The sequence below is a fragment of the Octopus bimaculoides genome, chromosome 6 (assembly GCF_001194135.2).
Source record: "Octopus bimaculoides isolate UCB-OBI-ISO-001 chromosome 6, ASM119413v2, whole genome shotgun sequence".
NCBI lineage: Eukaryota > Metazoa > Mollusca > Cephalopoda > Octopoda > Octopodidae > Octopus > Octopus bimaculoides.
The window spans coordinates 9,107,125-9,131,214 of NC_068986.1; the positions used below are offsets into that span (position 1 = coordinate 9,107,125).

Sequence of the window (24,090 nt, forward strand, 5' to 3'; positions counted from 1 at the left end):
GGCCAGTCAGGCGGTACTGGCAATGGCCATGCTCAAGTGGTGTTTTTTACGTGCCACATGCACAGGAGCCAGTCCAGTGGCACTGGCAACGACCTCGCTCGAATGTTTTTTCACGTGCCAGTAAGGTAACGCTGGTAATGAACATGCTCAAATGGTGCTTTTTACGTGCCACCAGCACAGAAGCCAGTCAGCTGCTCTGGTAGTGATCACGCTCGGATGGTGCTCTTAGCGCTCCACTGGCACAGGTGCCAGTCATCGAATTTGCAAATTTGATTTGATTTCAATTTAACTTGCCTCAACAGGTCTTCGCAAGCAGAGTTTAGTGTCCAATGAAGGAAAGGTACGCATAAGTGGGCTGGTTATAGCCCTGGCATAGGCCACGTGTTATGGTCTCACTCGGTTAGCCAGGTCTTCTCACACACAGCGTATTTCCAAAGGTTTTGGTCACTAGTCATTGCCTTGGTGAGGCCTAATGTTCGAATGATAGTAATGTTGTAAAGATAGTAAATAACCCTCATTTGTTGGGCCTAACAAAACCATTGAATGAAGGGGAACAAACAGATATCTCAGAATACATTTTTTTAATAGATGTTGTGCAGCTTCCAACTTTCCTCTGAATGTTGGAAAAGAGTTACCTGCATTACGATGATTCTTGCCAAGTATCAAAATGTCAATACCATGACTGCTGCTCAATGCTCTGTGGACACTAAACACTATAAGACATGACATGGACAGCTGCAGCAGAAACTAAGAAGCCATGGCCAGCAGGAAGGGACACAGCAATCATTTTGACTGTCCATATGCCAGGATTCATTGCCACATCTTTGAACAGGGCTTTAGGCTCAATTCAGACAGCTTTGTGGAGCTACTGCAGCTTGAAGGTCATATGTCTGGCAGCAGGAATCGGCTCTTTGCCGTACCTGTGGAAAGAGTCAGAAGTGGTTGTCAGAGAATTTCTACAACTTCACCAGACCCAATTTCTGACCTCCTAATTCCCTAGATTGCAATCCCATGGATTACTGTGTGGGTCACATTTGAGAAAGACACCAACCACTAGCCAGTAGTCAATATCAAGGAGGTGTTCAAAGATCTTCCCAAGCACACAGTGAGAAACACATGCGCCAGGTTCCAGATCCATCTTGAGGCCACGATGGAAGGTGAACAGGGGGTTACTTTCAGTGAACTTTTATCTCCCAGCCATATATTCTAGTTGATATTTTTGGAGTTTAAAAATACTTTTATTTTGTCCAAACACCCTATATACAAACATACACAATATTTTAGATGCTTTTAAACTCAAATTGCTGTATGATCACTAATTTGCTTAGTATCATTCTAGTCATAAGAGATGCATATAATACTCTTTGGTTTGGAAAGCTAATGAGAAACCCCCACCCCCATTTAACTGCATTTGGCCTTTCACTTGAGCACACACATATACAAAGAGAGAGAGAGAGATTAATGTAGGGAAGAAACAATATATCATTGCAACTCTCTAATGTTCTTGAGTATGAATCAGAGAAGATTATATTCCAGCTGTTTCTAACAGAAGAATTTTGTGGAGCATCAGACAAAGTCAAGTGAACCAAAAACAACGTCTAATATAGAAAGCAACATTTAAAAACATCATTAAATAGAATATCTTTTGAAGATAAAGATTAGATCTAGTTTGTAGGCACTTTTCAGGAAACTTTGCCAAGTTATTCCCTGCTTCAAGCTTCTTAAAAGCAGCACACGATAAAGATATATCAACTGATTCCACAACCTCAATTTCAGTGGGAATAACGGTTCATTCTTAAAATAGCTGGAAATTAAGAAATTCTACACCAAAATATTGTGAAGTCTTTGTCCAAATTTAAACCACCTTGGATAAGTTTCCACCAAACCATGTCCAAATTAAAAGCGCCACTGAATTGAAAAAGCTTACACACGAAAATAATTGAATAATTGACTTTATTATAAGAGAAGTATAAAATCTTTAAAATATAAAATCATGTTCAGGCATGATTGTGGTTGAGAAGTCCACTTGCCAACCACATGGTTTTAGGTTCAACCCCACTCTGTGTGCTATCTTGGACAAGTGTTTACTACAGCCCTGAGCCAAGCAAAGCGTCGAGTGGATTTGGTAGAGGGAAACAAAGGCTACAGTGTATGTAGCAAGATATACACAGACATGACAGAAGTAAATAGACACCCAATAAAACATTGTCTTATGCTTATTTTAACTTGTAATGGTTTATATTTTTTTTTATTAATGGACATTTTTATGTTCCAGGTTCCATATGTGATTGTTTAAATTATGCCAAGATTTCTACAGTTAATAGAGTGATTGTGCAATTCACTAGAGAGGGGAAGAGTCCACATCACCTTGCTCAAGTCAACCAGGGCATTCTGACATGACCCTTCTCTTTGCTAAGTATGAAGGATAATCCTTGTTGCAACACCTCTGACATAGCAGAACAAGTTGATGTCAGTCCCAGAATTCAATTACGCATACATTTTTATATACATTTACGTACGCATGTATTTTTATATACATTTATATTTTTTATATATATTTAATTTTAATTTAATTATAATTCAAAATATTACTGTCATATTCAACATATATCTTTTGGAAATTTGAATATTGATTTCCTGTGAATATTATTAATAATTTTATTAATAATATAAAAACATATATATATCTATTTGCTCAAAGTAATAGAGCACTTAATATAAGTTCAATAACATATTCCTTTTGAATATTCTTTATAAATTTTATATATATATATATATATAAACATATAGATATATGTGTGCATGGAACCATGCGTTTGTTTACATCGGCAATTGCTTATATGAAAGTGCAACGGCAGGAGGCGGTCAGTCAGTTTTCAGCTGTGTGGAGTAAATGACCTCACACTTGAAGAATTAGCAATGGGTAGCAACAGAAAGAGCATCCAGCTGTAACACAATGCTTCCATAATATATTCATCTAACCCATGGAAGCATGGAAAACTAGCCATTACAAAAAAGAAAAAAAAGAAAAGACAGACAAACAAAAACTATACAGCATTTACTGTTTGACCTGGCTATTATCCAAACCATTGGTCCACATATGAGCATTAAGTTGTTTCTACTGCTACAATAGACAAAATATTAAAAATTTTTTTATACAATTCCTAATCATCATCATTTAACATCCACTTTCCACGTTGGCATGGGTTGGACAGTTTGACAGGAGGTGGCCAGTTGGAGAGCTGTCCAGGCTCCACGTCTGTTTTGGCAGGGTTTCTGCAGCTGGATGCCCTTCCTAACGCCAACCACTTTACAGAGTGTGGACTGGGTGCATTCTACGTGCCACTGGCACAAGTGCATTTATGTGGCACCAGCACCCACAAGAAAAATATGCCTTGTTTCATGAATTTGCATGTCATCCTTGTGCAGGGGCCACACTAACCTTTTCTGTATTGTTCCATTTAACTATAAAAATATAAGGGGACCCTTTTTAAACACTGAATGCTTATTCGGGTCCAGTAGAGTAAAATAAGAATCAAAGGGGTCAACAGGCAAAAAAAGGGTTGAGAACCTCTGATCTGAACCTTAGTAATTCCCAGATTATTTAACAACCAGAGAATCATTAGCCATCAAAAGTATTGAACTAATTAAGATTCAGTTAAATTTCTAAACTAATCACTTCCCTTGAGACTGAGATCCAGCTCAGATTAATGCAGACTTTCATTTCTCAGTTAAGTTGATTCAATTGACAAAATGGCTTTCCAAGAACTGAGCCAAAAATATATCTTATTGGAATCTCTATTAAATTTAAAACCATTATAATAAGGATTTCAATTTTTGGCACAAGGCCGGCAATTTCGGGAGAGGGGACTAATTGATCACATCAGCTGCAGTACTCAACTGGTACTTATTTTCTCAACCCTGAAGGGATGAAAGGCAAAGTCGACTTCAGCGGAATTTCAACTCAGAAATGGACAAAATGCCACCAAACATTTCGCTTGGTGTGCTAATGCTTCCACCAGCTCACCACCTTAATAATAATAATCCTTTCTACTAAAGGCAGGAGACCTGAAATTTGGGGGGAGGGGACTAGTTGATTACATTGATCCCAGTGTTACACCGGCACCTATTTTATCGTCCCTCCTCGCAAAGGATGAAAGGCAAAGTCATCCCTGGCAGAATTTGAACTTACAACGTAGCAACAGGCAAAACGCTAAACATTTCATCCAGCAGGCTAATAATGATAATAATAATAATAATAATAATAATAATAATAAGAGTCACACTTTGCATTGTTTGGAGAGAAAGTAAAAAAAAGAGATGCAGAGAGAGTTGACATAAGAGGTGCAGATAAGGTTTAGTGGCAGGCAAGGAGTAAAGAAGTGCTATACACACACACACACACGAGAGAGAAGGAGGAGAAGAAGGATTAAATAACAGTAGTTATGGGATGAGTTATACAAATGAGAAGCCATTTTATATCATTTTATTTAAAAGGAACAAATAGTTTTTCTTCTGAAAATTAGTATTTCATTATTTTGCATAAGTACCAAGAAATTTAATAAAAGTCAAAATTATAATTATAGTACATAGATCATATTTCCTGATATTACCTGTGGTACTAACCGTGTGAAGGTCTATGGCCTAGTGGTTGGGTGTTCCACTCATGATGGTCAGATCATGGGTTCAATTCCCAGACCAGGCAACATGGTGTGCTGCTGAGAAACTACACTTCATGTTGCCCCAGTGCTGTGTAGGGACCAGCATGTCAAAGAAGAGACCCAACATTTCTTCTACTTGTCGTAAAAGAGGTTGACATAGGATTTGCATGCCGACCTCATAAGAGCCCTCACCAGTAACAACAAACCAAAGAGATCCATGGATTGGAGGGTTCGTTGCTTGAGTATTGCAGAGACACCATCCACCAGGAGTAATCAGGAATCACCAATAAATGGTGGATGCAGTGATGTGCTGTTACAGTGCATTCCCCACCTACTACTACTACTACTACTACTACCCATGATGGCAGAAATATACTCCCAAAGTTATTCCCCATACTCGGTAAGCTGTTTCTTTAATCAGCCAAGCCATAAGTTAATTTCCAAACTTTCTGAGGTCATAGAAACCAGATATATACGGAAACCATACTTCTAAAACAACATCCGAATACAAGTAGTTGGTTTTTTTTTTGGTTTTTTTCACTTGGAACGCAATACTGTTGTTCATTTATGAATTCCATCAAGAAATATTCTCAATCACTTGTAAGCTTCAATTTATTAAAATTAAGTTATTTCTCTGTTTACTTTTATTACATTTTGCAAGTTTTTGAAAATCTGAAACCCAGCAAAAGTCAATATTTGTAACCACACACAAGGGATGAAGGAACACCATTTCAAAATACAGTTCCAACTCCAGATTTTGTGTCTGTATTTTAGTGTTGTTTTCATTTGTTTAGAAAGCTTCATCATTGCCAGACTTTCACATTTTATTTATTACCAAGGCTCTATACCAATGACATTATCAGTTAAAGTTGATAAATGTCAATTCTTCAGACGCCTTCTACAATCTGTAGTCTTAATTCATCATACATAAAAATTAGATTAATTATTTTCATACATATATATACATATATATATATGCATACAATATTAGTTATAATATCAAGAGGCAAAAGAACCAGAATTTACAGCACAATGGCTTTTATCATACTACTAAGTTTTATATGACATTTACATATTTTTGCACTAAACAATCCACTAAACACAACCACTTAAGGCAATATATTTATAGCCAGCAGTTTTCAGAAAACAAATTAAGTTTTTAATATTAAAAGTTAACTGCAGTTTTTTTTTAAATCAAGCACCAGGATAGAATTGCTTCATAAAACTTAGTCATGCACAAAATAAAACTCCAGTCAAAGAGTACAATTACTAAAGAAATATTTTTAAACAAAAATCTATAATCATAGACGGAAATGTTGGAATGAAAGAAGGTGGGGGTGGGGGTGGGGAGGAATCCATGTTTTAAAATAAATAGAAAACAATATTCCTTTGTTTGGAAGAAATCAACAAAGAGGAGATTCAACCAAGAGAAACAAGGCAAATCGAAGAATACAGGGTGGGGGGCACGCTCATAAAGACAAAAAAAAAAACAGGTTAAGTATTTTTCTCAAAAATGGTAATTATATTAATTCGTTAACAAATGATGGCTTATTAGTGCATTTGGCTCTTGATTCCAGCAGCACATTGGGTCCCTTATTTCACATTGCTCCAGTCCACTCAGCTAGTACCTGTAATTCAATGGGATCAGCCTTGTTGCATTCAATGTGTGATGGATAAGTACGCCTGTGGAGTGCTCAGCCACTTGCATGTTAATTTCATGAACAGGCTGTTCCATTGATCGAATCAACAGAGTGCCCAGCCAATTAGCTATTAAGACTTTAATGAATATTAGGAGGTGAAACAAATAGCAATGTGACAGACGAAACAGGCCTCACTTTCCAGATCACTGTTACAACTTCACAACCCTTTTCAATATCAATCTGCCAGAAACCAACCCTGGTTCTATGATATAAACTCCATTTTAAACCTATCTTAATTCTTTAGCATTCACATCGATTTGTCAAATGTAATACTTATTATTCAAAATGCTTTGAACTAATCATGCATTATCTCATAGTTTCAAGATTTCAATGATGTAATTGTCTATTGGAAAGGTGTGAGACGCTGAATCTGACCAGTTTGAATATAAATAGAATACTTGGGCTGGATCTGGTCAGTTTAAATGCTGAAGGATTAATTAAAACCTTCCATCAAAATTTTATGCTAATTTATGTTCCAAACACCAGCTTAATAATGAAAGTTATTTTACTAAATTCATCATTAACTGAAGCAAGCAATGTTTATTTCCACAGAAATATGGCAACAAAAAAAGTACATTGTACAACTAAATTGGTCGTTAATGTTGGGCCGAGTGCAATAAGTAGGCCTGTTGCTTTTTTCTGTGTCTCTATCTACTAGGTACTTCTAAATAAGGTTCTAATACAATAAACTGTTGACAGTGGGTACAGTCATTTTACCAATTAACACACACACACTATTTACTTGATCTTCACTTTAGCTTTATCATTATTATTATTAGTTTATTGTCAGAGTTCTTTCATCACACAGGAAAACAGATAGTCACTGAAGAATAGAATGTATGAAGAAAGCAATGATAAATAAGCAATCACTAATAATAATAACAAGAGCACTCAGAGAGCGCAAACCTCCACATCCTGTCAACAATTAGCTGAAGATATTTAAAATGAGAATATCTGAAATAAACTCGACCGCTCTCACAAACAAGAATACTAAAAATGAAACCAACTGCTCTACTTCATGTAAAGTAAATATAACAAATAATCCAGAATCTTTGTCCGGCACCAGACTGATCTCAAAATCTAATCAGTTTGTGCCAGTCATGAGGCCAAACATCCCTGAAAGTTTCCTCCAAATCCATCCAGCAGTTCTTGAGATATCTTGTCCATGGACAAACAAACACAAATGAAAACAATATCTCCACTTTAAGGCAGAGGTAATAAAGCTAAAATGAAGATCAACTAAAGTGTGTGTTTATTGGCAAAATGACCCTCCCCAAATACAACACATGATTTCAAATTAAGAATCTAGCATAACAAAACATATACATAAAAAAAATTGTTCACAATATGATACATGTTATCTATTTGTTTCCATGACAATTTTGTTACATTCATTTTGTTTGATGTAAATGTCATTCCTACTGTTAATGATTTAACTATGAACTTGGTAGATCCATTTCAGCCCTCACTGAGTAGACTGACGCTTAATGATATCCAAACTGTGACCATCCTGTCTTATTTTGCTGATGAAAGGGACATTTATTTGGTCACTATTTCTAGCAGGCCAAATAACCATACAGAGACTTTCTCATTGCACTTTCAAATAAGAAGTGAAAACTGGCACCTGCCACTCGCCCTCAAGTGCCATATGATGGCCAAAAGTCTGCTAAACTTAAAACACCAAATAATTACAGTCAGACTTCTGTTATTTTTATTTACTTAGTTTTTTAATTAACAGCTTTAATCAAATCATGTCTAATTGCTTTTATCTGCACTTCAACTGCAAACTATCGCTTTTTCAAAAGAAACTCCAGCTGTTTAGCCACAGGTCGGTCCTGGTTCAGTCAACTTATGATCAAAGGTTGTTCCAGTCACGACTATCCCTTCTTTTGTCCTGCAAATGCAACATGTCCAATGAATCATTCTTTACAATAATAGGTTGTGAGCCAACCAAACAATGTAAAGATGCTTCCTTTTGCTCTGTCTAAATGGCATTGTATCTTAAGAAATGAGAGTATTTCAACTGAAGAAGTACCTAGACACTTCACAGAAAACACTGGGTCCAGCTTCCTGTCATCTTGCAAAGCCATCTCCTGTCTTAACAGAAACTCTGCTCAGGTTTGTATAATTCAGGAATTGTTTTAATAATTCACAGTTTTGTTTCATCTCATCATCACCATCCCCACAACTTGATGCCAAATTTAAATACTCGAAAATTAAACAGCATGCTGGATTCTAGTAAAAAAAAAAGAAGTTTGATATATATACCAAGATCAAATTCATAAGGTCTGAACCAACAGAAAGATTCATTGTAAGAAAGCTGTATAACATCTCTCTAAAACGAAAAATCCACTGTCTCAGCAATCGATTTTAGTTTGGGGGGGGGGGGGTTGTGATGACAAAAACATTTAAATTCAACCCCCAGTCTGCGGTATGAACAATGATTGCGTTTTAAAGAAATTGTGAATAATAACTAATTAGATTTGCAATTTAGATTTACTTTCGTTTAACCATAATAATATATGCATTCTTGCTTTGTTGAAAACATTTTAGAAGGTTGATATTCCAGACATCAATGTCAACCAAATCGAAATATAAATTAAGAGATTTTATAGACATCAGTTTAAATCTCAAATATTACACCAAGCAATGGAAACTGAATAATTATATAACTTATGTTGTTTTAAACTAAGTAAGAAGACGTTTCATCTATAAGAACTATGATTTTTATTCCATCACTAATTTTTTAAGAGCAACATCAGAAAAAGTAATAATGTTGGCAGGTTTTAGGCGGCAATATTTCACGACAAACTATTGAAAGACGTGAAAACAATTTCTAGTTAAACATGAAGTAATTTTTAGAAAAGTGAAAGAAATACAAGAATAAAATTATCAGTTTGAAATGAGGGGGGAGTCTTTTTTTTTTTTTCTCAACAGACAGCGGGAAGAGAGGACTTTTTCTGACAAATGAGAAGATATGGAAGTGAACGTACTAACGACTGGAGATGAAAGAAATTATTGATTATTAAAACCTACCCCGCCATTTCGTTTTTATAACAAAATAAAGGGCGATCAAGATATGATTTAAGTTATTATTTTCTTTAAAATATCAAAAGTAAATTTTGAATATATTAAATAGTTATGAAGAGTGAAGGTCAGAGTAAAACGGGGATATGCTGAGTAGACGAACACTAAACATTAGATAAAACAGCACATGGCACGAAGAGACGGTGGATGATGGGGAAAAAAACTTGTCTGAGATATAACGGGTTTTTTCCCTTTTTTTTCTCTATTTAGAAATATGCAATTTCAGTATTGATCGTATATATATATATATATATATATATATATAACGCGCGCACACACGTTTATATTTTTGCGTCTTTATTGATTAGACCAGCCAGAAAAAAAAATTAAGGGAGTGCTTGGGGAATTGAGCAAGATGTCTAAGAAATTAAATAATAAAGAAATATTGATGCAGAGAATAAACGTGATGAAGAAAACTATAATAACAAAAGAAATTAACAAGATGCTTTAATATACACAATATACTGGGTTTGGCGGTGAAAATTAAGAGAAATTAAAATTAGAAACGGCGTAATCATTATTGAAAAGGCATTAAAAGTGATAAAATATAGGTTAGCCGGGTGAAATAGATACGAGTCGGCATTGAGAAAAGGATATTTAATATTCAGGTTTATAATACCGGTTTTGTCGGATAATTTCAAATATACAAAAGTCAAAGCAATACAGATAGTTAAATAAAACAAAAACGATATTGAATAGAGACAAGATCGCAAACACCATTTTTGGCAATTTTAATACTGGTTACATAAAGCAGAGCAGTCAAACAATAAAATATGTATTGAAGAAAATATATTTATATAAAAACATCGTAAATTTAATAAATTTTAAATCAAAAGTAAGCGAAATAATATTAAAAAGGTAAGAAACTACTGAGAATGTTAACGGTTTGGGGAGGAGAGTTTAAGCGGAATGAGAGAAGATTAATTAAGGAAAGAGGATAACAAACGATTTAAGAAATTAAGGTCTTTACAATTACCTACCTAAAGAGAGATCCTTCATTTTGGAGATATGTAGATCCCGCATTGCTTTTTTTTTTATGGAGGCAGGGGTTTAGTTGGGGAAATTATTCAATAACTAACACGGGTTATTAGTATTATAGATTGATATATAAAGGAAATGAAGGAACAGAGAGGCTAACAATAGGATTAAGGAAGCCGCTAACGTGATTCTATAATACACACGTTCGCTGCTGCTGCTGATATTGTTAGTGGCGTATAATGGACGAGGTAGGAACCCAAGACAAGCAGATATTGGAAAATTTGCATAAATCGTCGTCGTTGGTGGTGCCGCCGCCACCAATTTTAACAATTACAAGCACTTCCCTCCTCCTCCTCCGCCACCAGCACTACCATCGTCGCCGAACAAGTAACAACGACGGTCAATAAACGGGAACAAGTAGTAGATGTCACCGGTAAATAAATCAACAAGATTAAGTGAAAGAATAAAAATATAAAGTAAAATATTTCCGCCAGTAGCTTAAAAAAAAGTATAATTGTTCATAAAATATTTACCTCGTTCGACTTCCATATTCATAGCACTTGTAGCCGCCATAGAAATAAGATGAATGAGATCTCACGAGACTTAACACACCAAACGAGACTCAGAAGATCTCGTTGAAACAATGGCGTCAGTTTCAGGCATTGTCATGAAGCTGAGAATATTTTTCTCTCTTCTTGGCATTTTGGTCGGATTATCAGTGGTTTTTGTCTTTGGAATTAAATTCCACAACTGGAATACTGCTCTGTGGGGCCTTCTATCAGGTTTGTCAATTGATATTGCTCTTCATTTCACCCACTGAAAGTGTTTATTAATAAACCACGCTTCTCGATTATAAACGTCGTAAATTTATTGTAAACAAGATGGGAAAAGCCAAAACTCTTTCTTCAAAATAATATCTATTAAACTAGATTTATTTATTGTTTTAATATATGTTCGTTAATAAGTCAATGCTGCTTAAAATATTTCATGGTTCCAATTTATTAGATGATAGTTTTCGTATTTTCAACTATTTATATTCTGCTATGTTATTGTTTATTTTTTTGTTTTTTTTTCCTAAGAATATCTTACATTAAATTAACTCCTTTTTCTTTGACGTTTCCTTTTTTATTCCACAATTAAAAGCTACTAACCCCTAACTTAACAAAATATTTCTTACATAATTCCCATATGTTAAATATTTTTGCTGTCATTATATCCTAAACAATTCCAAATATATTAACTGTTTATGTCGTATTATTTGTGTTTCTTTAATTTTGCTTATTTGGAAATCGCAATAGGATGTCTTCTCTTGCCACCCACGTCTTAAATTTTTGCACTGAAATCGCAGATCGAATCCTTATTGACGTTTTAGTGTTCACATTTGCTTCATTCATCTGAAAATACCTTGTTGCAGATTGCGTGTGTGTACACTTCGACATAATTTAAAGAATAAATGCCTTCGTTACTTTTTGTACATTTTCTCGAGAGAAGGGCACAACCCCAAACGACAAATCTACTTCTTCCAAATCAGTTTTATTGATCTTCTCCAATTGTCATCAACTATGATTCCCCCACCACCACCCTTTCTATTAATATACTTCTGCTAAAAATTATAATTATCGAATGAATATATTTACAAATATTATTGCTACTGTTGATATATAACTGTCACGTGGATGTCGTTTGTTCAGCAGCAAACTACCATGACCAATGACAATCCAGTTATGGCCATCACCTTTGGTTTCCGGTACATCGTATTGCCCTAACTCCATCTACTAATGTCAGTTGTTTGTTATTTGAACGTTGTAAAACGTAAAAATAGAACTTCTTGAATTATGGAGTACTTCCGTTTTGAGGAGGTAATTTTCGATCAGTGAGCAATGAGAGAGGATACCTAACGCTTCTGTTATTCGATGCTTTCATCTGTAAAGGGAGTCCTCCAACGATATTTCACCATTCTCACCCAACTGGAACGTGATGTGACTTCCATAGTGTGGTATCTCGTAAATACTGGAAGCATTGTTGCTGGTTCAAGGATCGAAGCAGAGATTCTTAGTATTGATATAAAAGAAATCATTTTAAACAAGTTGTGAAATGTCTTAACCTTGGTAAAAGAAAATGGGAACCTACAAGGTCTGATAGTAACCAATACAAATAGATCACCTGCAATACTAGAAACATTCCTTTCACTAAAATACCCAAACCCTCACCTAATACAGGGAATTCAGTATATCTCTTCAACAGATCAAATGCAACTAACAACAGCATTACAATAACCCTAACAACTAAACTAATCTTGTTAAGTACCTAACAACAGTTATAGTACTGAAAAAATAACGGGTCACTTCAGTATAGACACACAAAGGTTTTTAACTCTTTAGCATTTTAACCGGCCGTATCTGGTCCAAATATTCTGCTTGTTTTATGTCTAGACCGGCCACATCTGGCCTCTCACACCTACCCTACAATGTCATTCTTAAAAATAAACACATCATTTTAGAATGAATTAGCATTACGTTTGACATAGTAATCTGGATGCTAAAGGGTTAAAGATACACAAGATTAGTAATTTATGGGGTGGGGAGTCAGTGCCATCGATCTCAGTATTTCACTGGTATTTAATTAACCTGGAGCAAATATTGCAAGGTGGGATTCTTTTTTTTTTCTTGATACCCTTATTTATCTTGTTTAAGGTAATAAGTCCTCAATAATAATTTCAATTCTTTGAAATCTTTCATAACCAGGGATCTCAATATAAAACTGGTATTGTGATTTGTTGTTGTTATCCAAGCAGCATACCACAAAGATATTCAATGAATTCTAGCTCGTGTCTGATGTCATTGGAATGGTAAATTCTAGTGGAAATGGAAAGTAAACATTTCTTTACCTTTTCCAAACTCTACAATTCTGAAGAATGTTGACAAATTATCGTTCTTGAAGAATTGGTCATGGCCAGTTTTTGAGCAGGTGCCTCTGTGTTGAAATGCTTTTTACTATGTTCATCACTCTTCACCTCACCAAAAATATTATTCATCATTGTAGAGACTCAAACTTATCTGAATAGCAGACATGTAAACAATTTTGAAATCCTTGGCATAGACATAGCTGTGTAGATAAGAAGTTGGCTTCTGTCCTACTGTGTGGCACCTAGGTCAACTAGTTTTGGTAGTCAGAATTTAAAAGAAGCTCATCATATTTGTGTGTGTATGTGTCACCTGTTCCTGAAATTGTGCGAGAGTTGTAAACAAGTATCACTCTCATACAAGCAGTGTTGTTCATTTCCAAAACCTCCCATGAAAATGTCTGGCCTTGAGGAAACATCTTGCTTGAAAACAGGTATGGGTTCATGACAAGAAGGATATCCAGCCATAGAAAATTCTGTCCAACCCATGCAAACATGAAAAAGTGAACTTGAAACAATGCTGATGATATGAGAGCCCATTGTCCATCCAGTGAGAAACTCATCTAGAAACAGGAAGTGCCTTTGAGAAACTTATTTCCAACAACCAAAGCTCAGTCTCCAATGTGAAAGATTTCTTTACCAGAAAATGTCTCCATTGTGGATCTCAAAGGAGCTTTGTAAGAGTTTAATAATTTGGAAAAGGAGGGTAATATTTTGACCTGGAGAGGAGGGCCAGTCTTTCTTTTGTTGACCATGTGTATTTGCCAGGGGACAGCCTCATTGATGGTGAAAGTTAGCATTTATAGAGACTTTAAGAGTTCTGGTTGTGAATTATTCATGTTTGAGTGGAATATTGATAGTGTTTTCTAAATATGTCTTGATTTTGTATTTGTGTATACTATTGTTGGAGATTAGGTTTACATGACCCCATTGAGAACATTTTCAGGTCTGTTGACGGGGTCAAATGATTGAGACTTGGCATGCAGTGTCTAAATCGATGATTCTCGACTATTTTAATATCTGGGCTGGAGCCAAAACCTGGATTCTTTTACGAGGCTTCACCAAAAGAAAGTACAACACAAATCAGTTAATGAAAAATTTACAGAGTGAAGATCATCACGGGCTGCCAGAAGGATGCTTGAGGGCAGCATGAGCCCCTGGGGGCCAAGACTGAGAACCACTGATTTAAACTGTACTTGGAAGACACTTGATTGCAGAAAGTTAAATAGGTTAATCTACATAGAAGCACTGTTTTCATTAAGTTAATTCAAGAATAAGGGTGTACAACATAAGAGAGTCCTCTAGTAGAAAGTCATTGTGCTGGCCATTAAGGGTTGGTGGGGGGTCATTCAAAGTGTTGATGAAGGTGCTGTGAGAAAGTTTACCAGTCTTGGAATTAGGACACACTTTAACGTATTTCCTTAACGAGTTTGGCAAAGAGAAGGGCTATCCTAGAGTGCATTAACAGTAATGGGAGACTGTAAAGACTGGGGCTGGTTTTGTTGATTTGAGGTACTTTCCCACTTGGTATGTATGTAGGTGGTGGTGTCAACAAATATGGAGGCCTTTTCCACTACATCCACTGACACATCTCATAAATTCTCATTCTCTTCATCTCAACTCCTGTCATTTTTTATACAATCTGAAAGTCTTAAAACTCCAGTGAGAGAGCTGCTATAAAGTTACTTTGCCTGCTAAAAATAACAACCAAAACTTTCAGCTCTCACTTCACTATCTTTAAAACAAAAAGGCAACATTGAATAATGTAATCTCAGGTTAACTTATATCTGAAAAGACAGCATAGTCATTGTGAGACAAGTTTCAATCACTGCACTCCCTTTCCATCATCCTCAAACTGTACACTCCAGGAAGAAATCTCCAATCCTCATCCAACTCCTCAGTCTCTCTTTAAAAGAATCTATTCCAATCTTTCGTAATCATCAATTAATGTCCATTTTCCATACTGGCATAGGTTGGACAGTTCAATAGGACCTGGCAAGCTAGAGAGCTGTACCAAGCTTCAATTGTCTGTTTTGACATAGTTTCTACTGCTGGATGACCTTCCTAATGCCAGCCACTTTACAGAATGCACTGGGTGCTTTTTATGTAGATAAGGTATTGAAAATAAATTTTGGTGGAGAAGTTGAGAAGCAGTTGTTGTTCTATTTTTAAAACTGACCAAGTTGTGGACTAGTGTCTGCTTATAAAATTCCATTTATTGTCAGAAACAAAATATTGCACCATCTGTTGAATAGTAAATACAAGGGAATAAGATGCCCCCTGTTTGTATTCCATTTGTTGGCATGTGAGATAGGCATTATTATTCAATGTTGTTTTTTTAATGAACATTATTAAACTAGTTTCTATTAGTGGTGAGTTACTCCATTTGCACAGATTTCTTGTAAGCCAAAAGATCAGCTGCAGCGTATTAGATATTCCTAGATAAGATATCTTTACTACATGTTTATACAACAAAATTTCATTATATTATCTGTGTTTTGGGGCCATCTCATTTGAATTGTTAATATTCTCTATTGTATTCTCTTGGTATGTGTGCACATTTTTAACTATGGGATTTCAGGAATGTTATTGTTGTTGCATGGAGCAATTTGTATGACTTTAGAGACTCCGTCACCATCATGTACAATGATTGTATTTAAGAAGAATAATAGTGATTAGGCACAGCAAAATGCCTTTTCTTTTTTGATCAGGAAAAAAAAATTAAAGACAATATATTAGTGGTTAGTGAGATCAAAGAGAAAGCTATGAAGATATGGAAAAGAATCATGGCATTAAAGACTAGTGTGTGAAGGTATTTATTAGTGAAAATGGCCAAACTAACCAAGATCAAAAATCAGTGTCAACATCACTGAACAACAGAATGTCATTCTCTGATTCTGATATTGGCTCTCATAGTATTTTGCTTTTATCTTGCAATATTTGTTTGCATAAAGGTGAGGGGAAGCTGGCAGAAACATTAGCATGCCAGGCGAAATGCTTAGCGGTATTTCATGTCTTTATGTTCTGAGTTCAAATTCCGCTGAGGTCAACTTTCGGGGTCGATAAATTAAGTACCAGTTACGCACTGGAGTCGATCTAATCGACTGGCCCCCTCCCCTAAAATTTCAGGCTTTGTACTTAGAGTAGAAAAGAATATTTACTTGCATATAACTAAGCCAATCATTTTGGTTTTGTTGGAACCAGTTTGCTCTCTTTAAATGTGTGCAAAGGTTTTGGAAATAATTAAGACACGCCAGATTTAATATCTATAAACTGTCCATCACATGCCTCTTGCAGATGATGATAATTGGGAGGCTGCACCCTGTTTATTTTAAATATTTGGTGTGGATGGAACTTGACTGTAGAGTTTTAGACTCTAAATTAGCAGTTCTCAGTTGCGTTTCCCAGGGACACCTACAGTGGTAGCCCCTAATGGTCTTCCCTCCATAAATATAATTTTTGTTGTCTTTTGGGGGTTTGACTCCCTAAAATAATCCCAGTTTTGGATTTGGCTCAGATGTTAAAACGGTGGAGAACCACCGCTCTAAATAATTTGCATGTTTTTGTTTCATCATTTCTAATTTCAAATTCTTCCAAAATAGATTTTGCTTTTATCTCCAGGAATATTCCTAATCATTCATTTAACTATTATTTCTTACTTCACCAAAATTCCTTTTATGAAATTGATACTTAGTTCCTTGAGATAATTGTGCTAGTTTGCTGGCACTAAATCAGTCAAATGTTTGTCTTAATTACTGAAATAAGACCAAATGACAGTGTTTATACTCTGGCGGAACATGAACCATTAAAAAATATAATCCTTTATGTTGAATGGATGACAGTCATTTTATGATGGAACTCAATAATAAGTGAATGATTTTTTTTTTCAGAAGTTTATGAAATTATTTTGAGGTTTCACATTTTTAAAAATAGTTTTTAGAATTTTTTTCATTTTGTTTTGTTTATTTTATTGATTCACTTGCAACAGCTGTGATCAAGGAATTTATTCAAGCAGGGAAATCTAAAATATTATTAAATTAAGTGCTAGTTTCTCATTAGATGATATATATTTACAATTGATGTTAGTTGAGTCAGTCTCTTGCTTCTCTGAGTTTCACCTGTGGGTTCACAATATCTTCAAATTCTTAACCTGGTAGATTTTATCAAATGAAAGTATGATCAAATAGTGATAATTAATGTATGAATAGCATATGGGAACTGGTATTAAGGAAGGATAGGAAAATATTAGATTTATAAGCCCTAAAATTCACTCCATAATTGCCCACAAGCATATGGTGTAGTGGTTAAGAGGGTGGGCTACTAACCCCAAGATTCCGAGTTCGATTCCAGGCAGTGACCTGAATAATAATAATAACATCAAAAAATACCTTAAGAATGAGAACCCAGGTTCAAAATTTCTCCAACACATGATGAAGGCTGGAGGGTATATCAGCCAAAACGTGTTAACAGCAAACAAGATAAGGACAAATATCCGTCAAATATAAATAATGTACATAATTCTTGTATAATTAATATAGTTCTCAATATTTAACATTTTACTAAATTAATTACCTTCATTCTGTCTGTCATTAACATATTTCCATATGATATAATCTCCTTGACGATGTTATTCCAAGATTAGCCTAATATCATACACTCGACTCTTTAGCATTCAGAGCTCATGCAATTGTATGAATCAAGAAGTACTGATCTCTAATTGTGGAAGGAAGATGTGGGACGAAATGGGGAGAAAGGATCTTTAAATGTTGAGCTTCACAGAGGGGATGATAGGGAACCAAGACTCTAAGCATATTTTTAAATAAACACATTTTCACAAGAGTTGGTAACCTTTAATGGACTGGCAAGCCAGGAGGCTGAACCAGGTTCCAATCTGTTCTGGCATGGTTTTCTATGGATGAATGCCCTTCCTACTGCCAACCACTCCAAGAGAGTAGTGGGTACTTTTTACATGCCACTGGCATGGGGGCCAGTCAGGCAGCACTGGCATCAGCCACACTCGAATGGTGCTTTTTATGTGCCACTGGCGTTGGCCACAACAACAATTTCATTTGATGCAGCAGGTCTTCTCAAGCACAGCATATTGCCCGACAATTGATCATTCACCCTAAAATAGGATGATATTTTGTGCAAATATTAATCGACTTACTGCTTCCCCTAAATTGCTGGCCTTGTACCAAAATTGGAAACCAGTTCTTGTGCCAATTAAGGCAAATGTGAACTAAGGCCTCTGCTCAGTTACTAATGCCACCAGATTCATCCAACACAATCAAATTTTAGATTCTTTTCTTTTTTTCTTTTCTTTTTTTGTATATTTCTTGGAGATATATTTGTTTGAGGCATGGCAGTGTGGTTTAAGTTTAAGTAGTTTATTTCCCAACCACACAGTTTTGGGTTCAATCTCATTGTGTGGCACCTGGGGCAAGAGTCTTGTATTACAGCCATGAGCTAATCAAGACTCTGTGAGTGGATTTGATAGACAGAAACTGAAAGTTTCCCATCCTCTGTTTATGTGTGTGTGTATCCTTGTCCTGACATCCTGTGATAGTAATAAGTGGGTGTCACCATCATACAAGCAGTGTTGTTTATTTCCTGTCTGCCATGAAAGCATATCGGGTGAAACGGAAATATCATCTTGCTTGGAAGCAGGAGGGAAGGCATCCAGTCGTAGAAAATCTCATCAGTTCTTCATTCATTTAATGTCCACTTTCCATGCTGGTGTGGGTTGGACAAATCTACATCAACAAATACCATCCAACCAACCCATGCAAGTATGGAAAAACAGTCATCAAAATGATGTCAGAGTCCTTTTTGAAAGAAACTGTGGTTCCTTTTTATTCACCTTATCAACATCTAAACAGTTTACCTTCACAATGTAAACTATTTTGTAAAAGAAGATAAAGAAGATAGGCGCAGGAGTGGCTGTGTGGTAAGTAGCTTGCTTACAAACCACATGGTTCTGGGTTCAATCCCACTGCGTGGCACCTTGGGCAAGTGTCTTCTACTATAGCCTTGGGCCGACCAAAGCCTTGTGAGTGGATTTGGTAGACGGAAACTGTAGGAAGCCTGTCGTGTCTGTGTGTATATATATATATATATATATATATATGTGTGTGTGTGTATGTTTGTGTGTCTGTGTTTGTCCCCCCCAACATCGCTTGACAACCGATGGTGGTGTGTTTACGTTCCCATAACTTTGCGGTTCAGCAAAAGAGACCGATAGAATAAGTACTAGGCATCCAAAGAATAAGTCCTGGGGTCGATTTGCTCGACTAAAGGCGGTGCTCCAGCATGGCCACAGTCAAATGACTGAAACAAGTAAAAGAGAGTAAGTGGACTGTAACGGCATATTCCCTAAGATAAGTGGAGAGAGAGATTTCAATGTGATGATTGATGTTCTGCAATGCATATTAATAATACTTAGTGTGTTCTATATGACTATTCACTTCCTTCCTCACTCACATCACTCAGCCTGATGTAATGCTCATTTATTCACATTGATTCAAATTAATCACACGTTGTCTCATGGCTTCAAGATTTCCATACTGTGATTGTTTATTTTTTGAATGACATTGCAGGGTAGGTATAAGAGGCCAGATCTGACTGGCCTGAGCATAAAACAGGGAGAATATTTGGGCTGGATGTGGCCAGTTGAAATGCTAAAGGGTTAAACTTAAGCAATCACAGTTTATTAGAGAGCAATTAAAACTACCAGATAATTTTGATTTATGTATTGCATTCTGAGTGTCATTTAAATTTTATTAAATATAAAACAAAATGAAGAGAAAATAGGAAAGGAAAGTTGATCTCTAACTGCAAGAAGTAAACAGCAACCCCCTAAATCACTCCCCCTTTCATCTTTAGTTGTCTTTCTTTTGCCTCAATACACCTATTGTCTTAACTTGTTCAAGATATTGTGTTCACCACATTATTTTACATCATTCACTCACCTCACTTGATGTTCCTTGCATTTTCCAGATTTTCTGCTGTTCTTTGTTTATTTCATATCAAAACGGTAGATATTCTTGCTACATTTGCTCACTGTATATACTCCTTCTAGTTTAACTCTTTAGTTAAATCAAACTGACCAAAATATTTTACCTCTTTTACACTTGAAACTGGCCAGATCCAGCCTCTCACTCCAACCCTACAATGTCATTCTAAAACTAAACAATTACATTATTGAAATCTCAAAGCTATGAGATAATCCAGATTAATTCAAAACAATTTAAACAAATATATTTGAGACAATAATCTGGAAACGGAAGCTTAACAAATTGTCAATACTCCTAGTTTTGCATGTTATAGATATTGCTTCCTAGTTTAAAGCTTAGCAGATATTGCTTCCTAGTTTAAAGCTTAGCAGATACTCCTTCCAGTTCAACATATTTGTGCTCCTTGTGTATTACATAATATTGATGTTTGTTATAAATAATTCTTCTCAGTTGCAATTCTAAATTTAAAGAACCAACCCATTTATATTTGACAGCAACTACATTAACAGTCTTGTAATAGTTGTTCTCCCAATATCCTGTTCCTATTTTTGGATATGAGTGACTTTACCACTAAAGAGTTTTAGAAAATATTACTCAAAATTATTGATGGAAGATTTGGCAAGAAAATGTATTTAGTAGAGATGGCAATTCCTCTAATTACTAGAAAATGTTTGACAGTTACTGGGACCTGAGCCAAAAGTCAAATAGACTGGAATTGGATAAAACCTTCAAGAAATTTAATCTCCAAGAAAATATATTCACAAAACCGTAATTAATGACATTTAAGGTGCCAAAGTCTGCAACGAAAAGCCCCAGACCAAGATACATGGTCTTAGAACCATGGCTTCTAAATCTTTTCTTACAAAATTGTTCTCTATTAAAAAAAAAAATTGTTGAATGTATCCATAGAATGCACTGCTAATATAGAATTAATTTGGCAGTATTTTTTACCATTTAGCTAGTCTCTTGTCTATAAAATATTCCTTCCATTCTATCTCCAAATTATAAATCCTCTGATAGTCTAAGATTTCGGTTCCTCACTTGTCAGGTCTAATAGTAAATATACTGATTCCTCTCCAACACATTCTAGCTTAGCTCTTATTGCTGTTAGTAGCTTGGAAAAGTTTTCTAAGTACATCCTGCCCTCTGAATGGAAATATCATATTTAAAAAACAAAGTTCAGAAATTCAATATGGCTCCTTACTGTTAATATTCAATATATCTGTGTCTTGCGGTCTTACTGAAGAAATGTCTTTTGGTTTATTTGCTTGCTTTTCTCTTCTGCTCCTACCAATGGGTGTGAACCATTACTACTACCATTCCCCTCTCTAAGCTACTTAAAACAAATTTCTACTTGATGTTTCCTCCAAGCTCCGTTCCTGCCTACACACCGTCTGCCTTCTGCAATGAGACTCTGCAAAGACAAAATATATTTCCATCACTGTATCATTGGTTTAATCTGAACAAAGTAAAATCTCACTGATTTACACAATATAAAATATTAATCTACAATACAGTTGTAGATTAACCCCAGGGAGAGAACATTTTTGTAGGCTAAATGTTAAAGTTATTTCACATCCAACTAAAATGCTTTCCATTGAAATCCTCCACAACTTTCGACACATTTAAAACAGGTCACTTTTAACCTCCTTTTTTTATTATACACTCTAGTACCAGTTTTATTTTTTATTTGTTTTCTTATGTTCCATTTGTTGAGCAGAAAGATTATAAGATTAAAAATTATTGCAAGTTGTTAAGTTTAAAGCAAAACAATGGATTATTTGTTGGAATGGAGATCGTGATTCTTAAAATACCTACCAACAGAGTATGGGTGTAAACAATCAATAAGAATGACTTTAATGATTTTTTTTTTTTTAATCCAGAGAAGAATTTTTACATGACGGAATTGCTAACTATTTTAGTCTGAAACAAGACCTGTCAGCAAGATCCTTAAAACCAGCAGGTCAACCCCATTCTAAAACTATTTTCAAATGACTACCACCAGAGGGAGAAAGAGAGAAAGACTGGAAACTATATGGTACAGAAAATTCATAACCCTCACGAGAGAAGCTAATGTCACATGACCAGATACAAAGAAAATGGCAGCCAACAAAATCCAGTGGCATCAGCTTAATTCCAAGTGTGCTCGAGAGCAGAGGAAGAACAGAGGCAGGAAGACAACTATACTTAACATGTCCATGCAGACTCAGTCGTGAAAAGACAGATGCTACAGAAATGGTCTCAAGAGGAAAATTCTCCTTTGTGAAGGACATCAGGAGATTTTATTTTCCTCTCGAGACAATTTCTGCAGTTTGTCTTTTCATGTCCAAGTGTATATGAACATTTTAAATACGATTGTACTCACCTACATTTCATTCAGCACTGCTTAGTGCACTTCTAATTAATTCATTAGTTTTTAATTTAAAATAACTGGCCTGAATTAGAATTGAGCTGAATATTGAAATAATTTCTGTTTTTACTACTGTCTGGAAATAGCAGCAGCAAATGAAGTGGTGGTGGTGATGTCTTTATTCAACAAAAGGGGTTTGTTTTCTCAATACTTGATCAAATCATTGATTGATTGAAGTTTTATTAACGTCAGAAATGAGGAAAAAATATCAAATCATTTCTGTGTAATCAATGAGGGGGAATAGCTTTTAAGTAACATTATATTTGCACATTGTAACAATGACTAACAATGTTTCATTGGTGAGCATATGTGTGTGTGTGTGTGTCTCAAGTGGAACAACTTTACATAATCAAATAAGACAGGTTTTGGTTGTATTGAAGGAGAAACGGGAGGAATTTCTTTGTTTCTGAGATAATAAATTAATAATGAATGGAGTGCAATGAAGTATTTCAAGTTTATTCTGTGTAGAGTGTTTCATTGAGTAGAGAGGAAGGAAAGGATAAGTCGGTCGTTGGTATCGAACCCTGAACTCTTCAATTTGAATAAGTCAACCAGTTAATAGTAATTTCCACAACACAGTGGAAATGATATTTCAGAATAAGACATTGAGTGAACTTAATAATGAAGGTTTTATGTTCAGTCAATGTTTAACATACTGATGAAGTTGTCGTCATCATCATCATCGTGTTAATGTCCTCTTTTCCATGCTTGCATGGGTTGGACAGGATTTATTGAAGCAATTTTCCTACAGCCAGATCCTTCCTTTAGCAAGCAGAGTAATATTTCCTCAAGGCCAGGCATGTTTTTGTATAATGTTCAAAATGAATGACACTACTTGTATAACAGTGGCACTCGTTTACAACTATCACATGATCTCAAGACAAGGAGACACAAACATACACACACATATACATTCTTTTTTTTTTCTTTTTCTCCTCTGTCTTCCTTTTCTCATGAACTTTCCTCTGTCTCCTGCTTCTGAAGTAGAGCTTTGCTCAAAACGTAAAACCACCTTTCTTTCTTTCCCTGAGCGTCTGCTAATACTTTACATGTACCATGTCCTCGCATGGTTATTTGTTTTGTTTTTTTTGTGTTCTTCGTTTTTTGGGATTGACTATATATATATATATATACACACACACACACACACTGGGCTTCTTTCAGTTTCCATTTATTGAATCCATTCACAAGGGTCTGGTTGGCCTAGGGCTGTAGTAGAAGACTCTTGCCCAAGTTGCTGCATAGTGGGATTGAACCCAAAACCATATGCTTGGGAAACAAACTTTTTAACCACATCATTACCTATCACAGCCATTATACCTAGGCCAACACACTTTCC

General features: G+C 35.5%; 2 protein-coding genes and 1 non-coding gene across 5 annotated transcripts in view; 1 reads left to right on the forward strand and 2 right to left on the reverse strand.

Moving 5' to 3' along the window:
• LOC106873540 (spermatid perinuclear RNA-binding protein) overlaps window positions 1-11,009 on the reverse strand; it is a 39,703-nt gene extending 28,694 nt beyond the window's left edge. Inside the window, exon 1 of one of the 2 annotated variants that reach the window (XM_052968600.1) lies at window positions 10,429-10,932. In XM_052968600.1, the coding sequence (XP_052824560.1) occupies window positions 10,429-10,471 (43 nt within the window). In that variant the 5' untranslated portion in view covers window positions 10,472-10,932. Of the gene's footprint in view, window positions 1-10,428; window positions 10,933-10,959 lie in introns of those variants that run through there. The other variant, XM_014920938.2, reaches the window with a different exon arrangement.
• Window positions 3,385-3,492, reverse strand: LOC128248229 (U6 spliceosomal RNA). Its single transcript, XR_008264515.1, has one exon. It is a non-coding gene; the product is annotated as a U6 spliceosomal RNA (small nuclear RNA).
• The window catches only part of LOC106873555 (heme transporter hrg1-A), a 38,674-nt gene continuing 25,558 nt past the window's right edge, over window positions 10,975-24,090 (forward strand). For both annotated transcript variants that reach the window (XR_008264353.1, XM_052968599.1), the window contains exon 1: window positions 10,975-11,208. Coding sequence is in view for 1 of the 2 variants with exons in the window: in XM_052968599.1 (XP_052824559.1) it covers window positions 11,070-11,208 (139 nt within the window). In the remaining variant the exon portion in view is untranslated. The remainder of the gene's footprint in view (window positions 11,209-24,090) is intronic.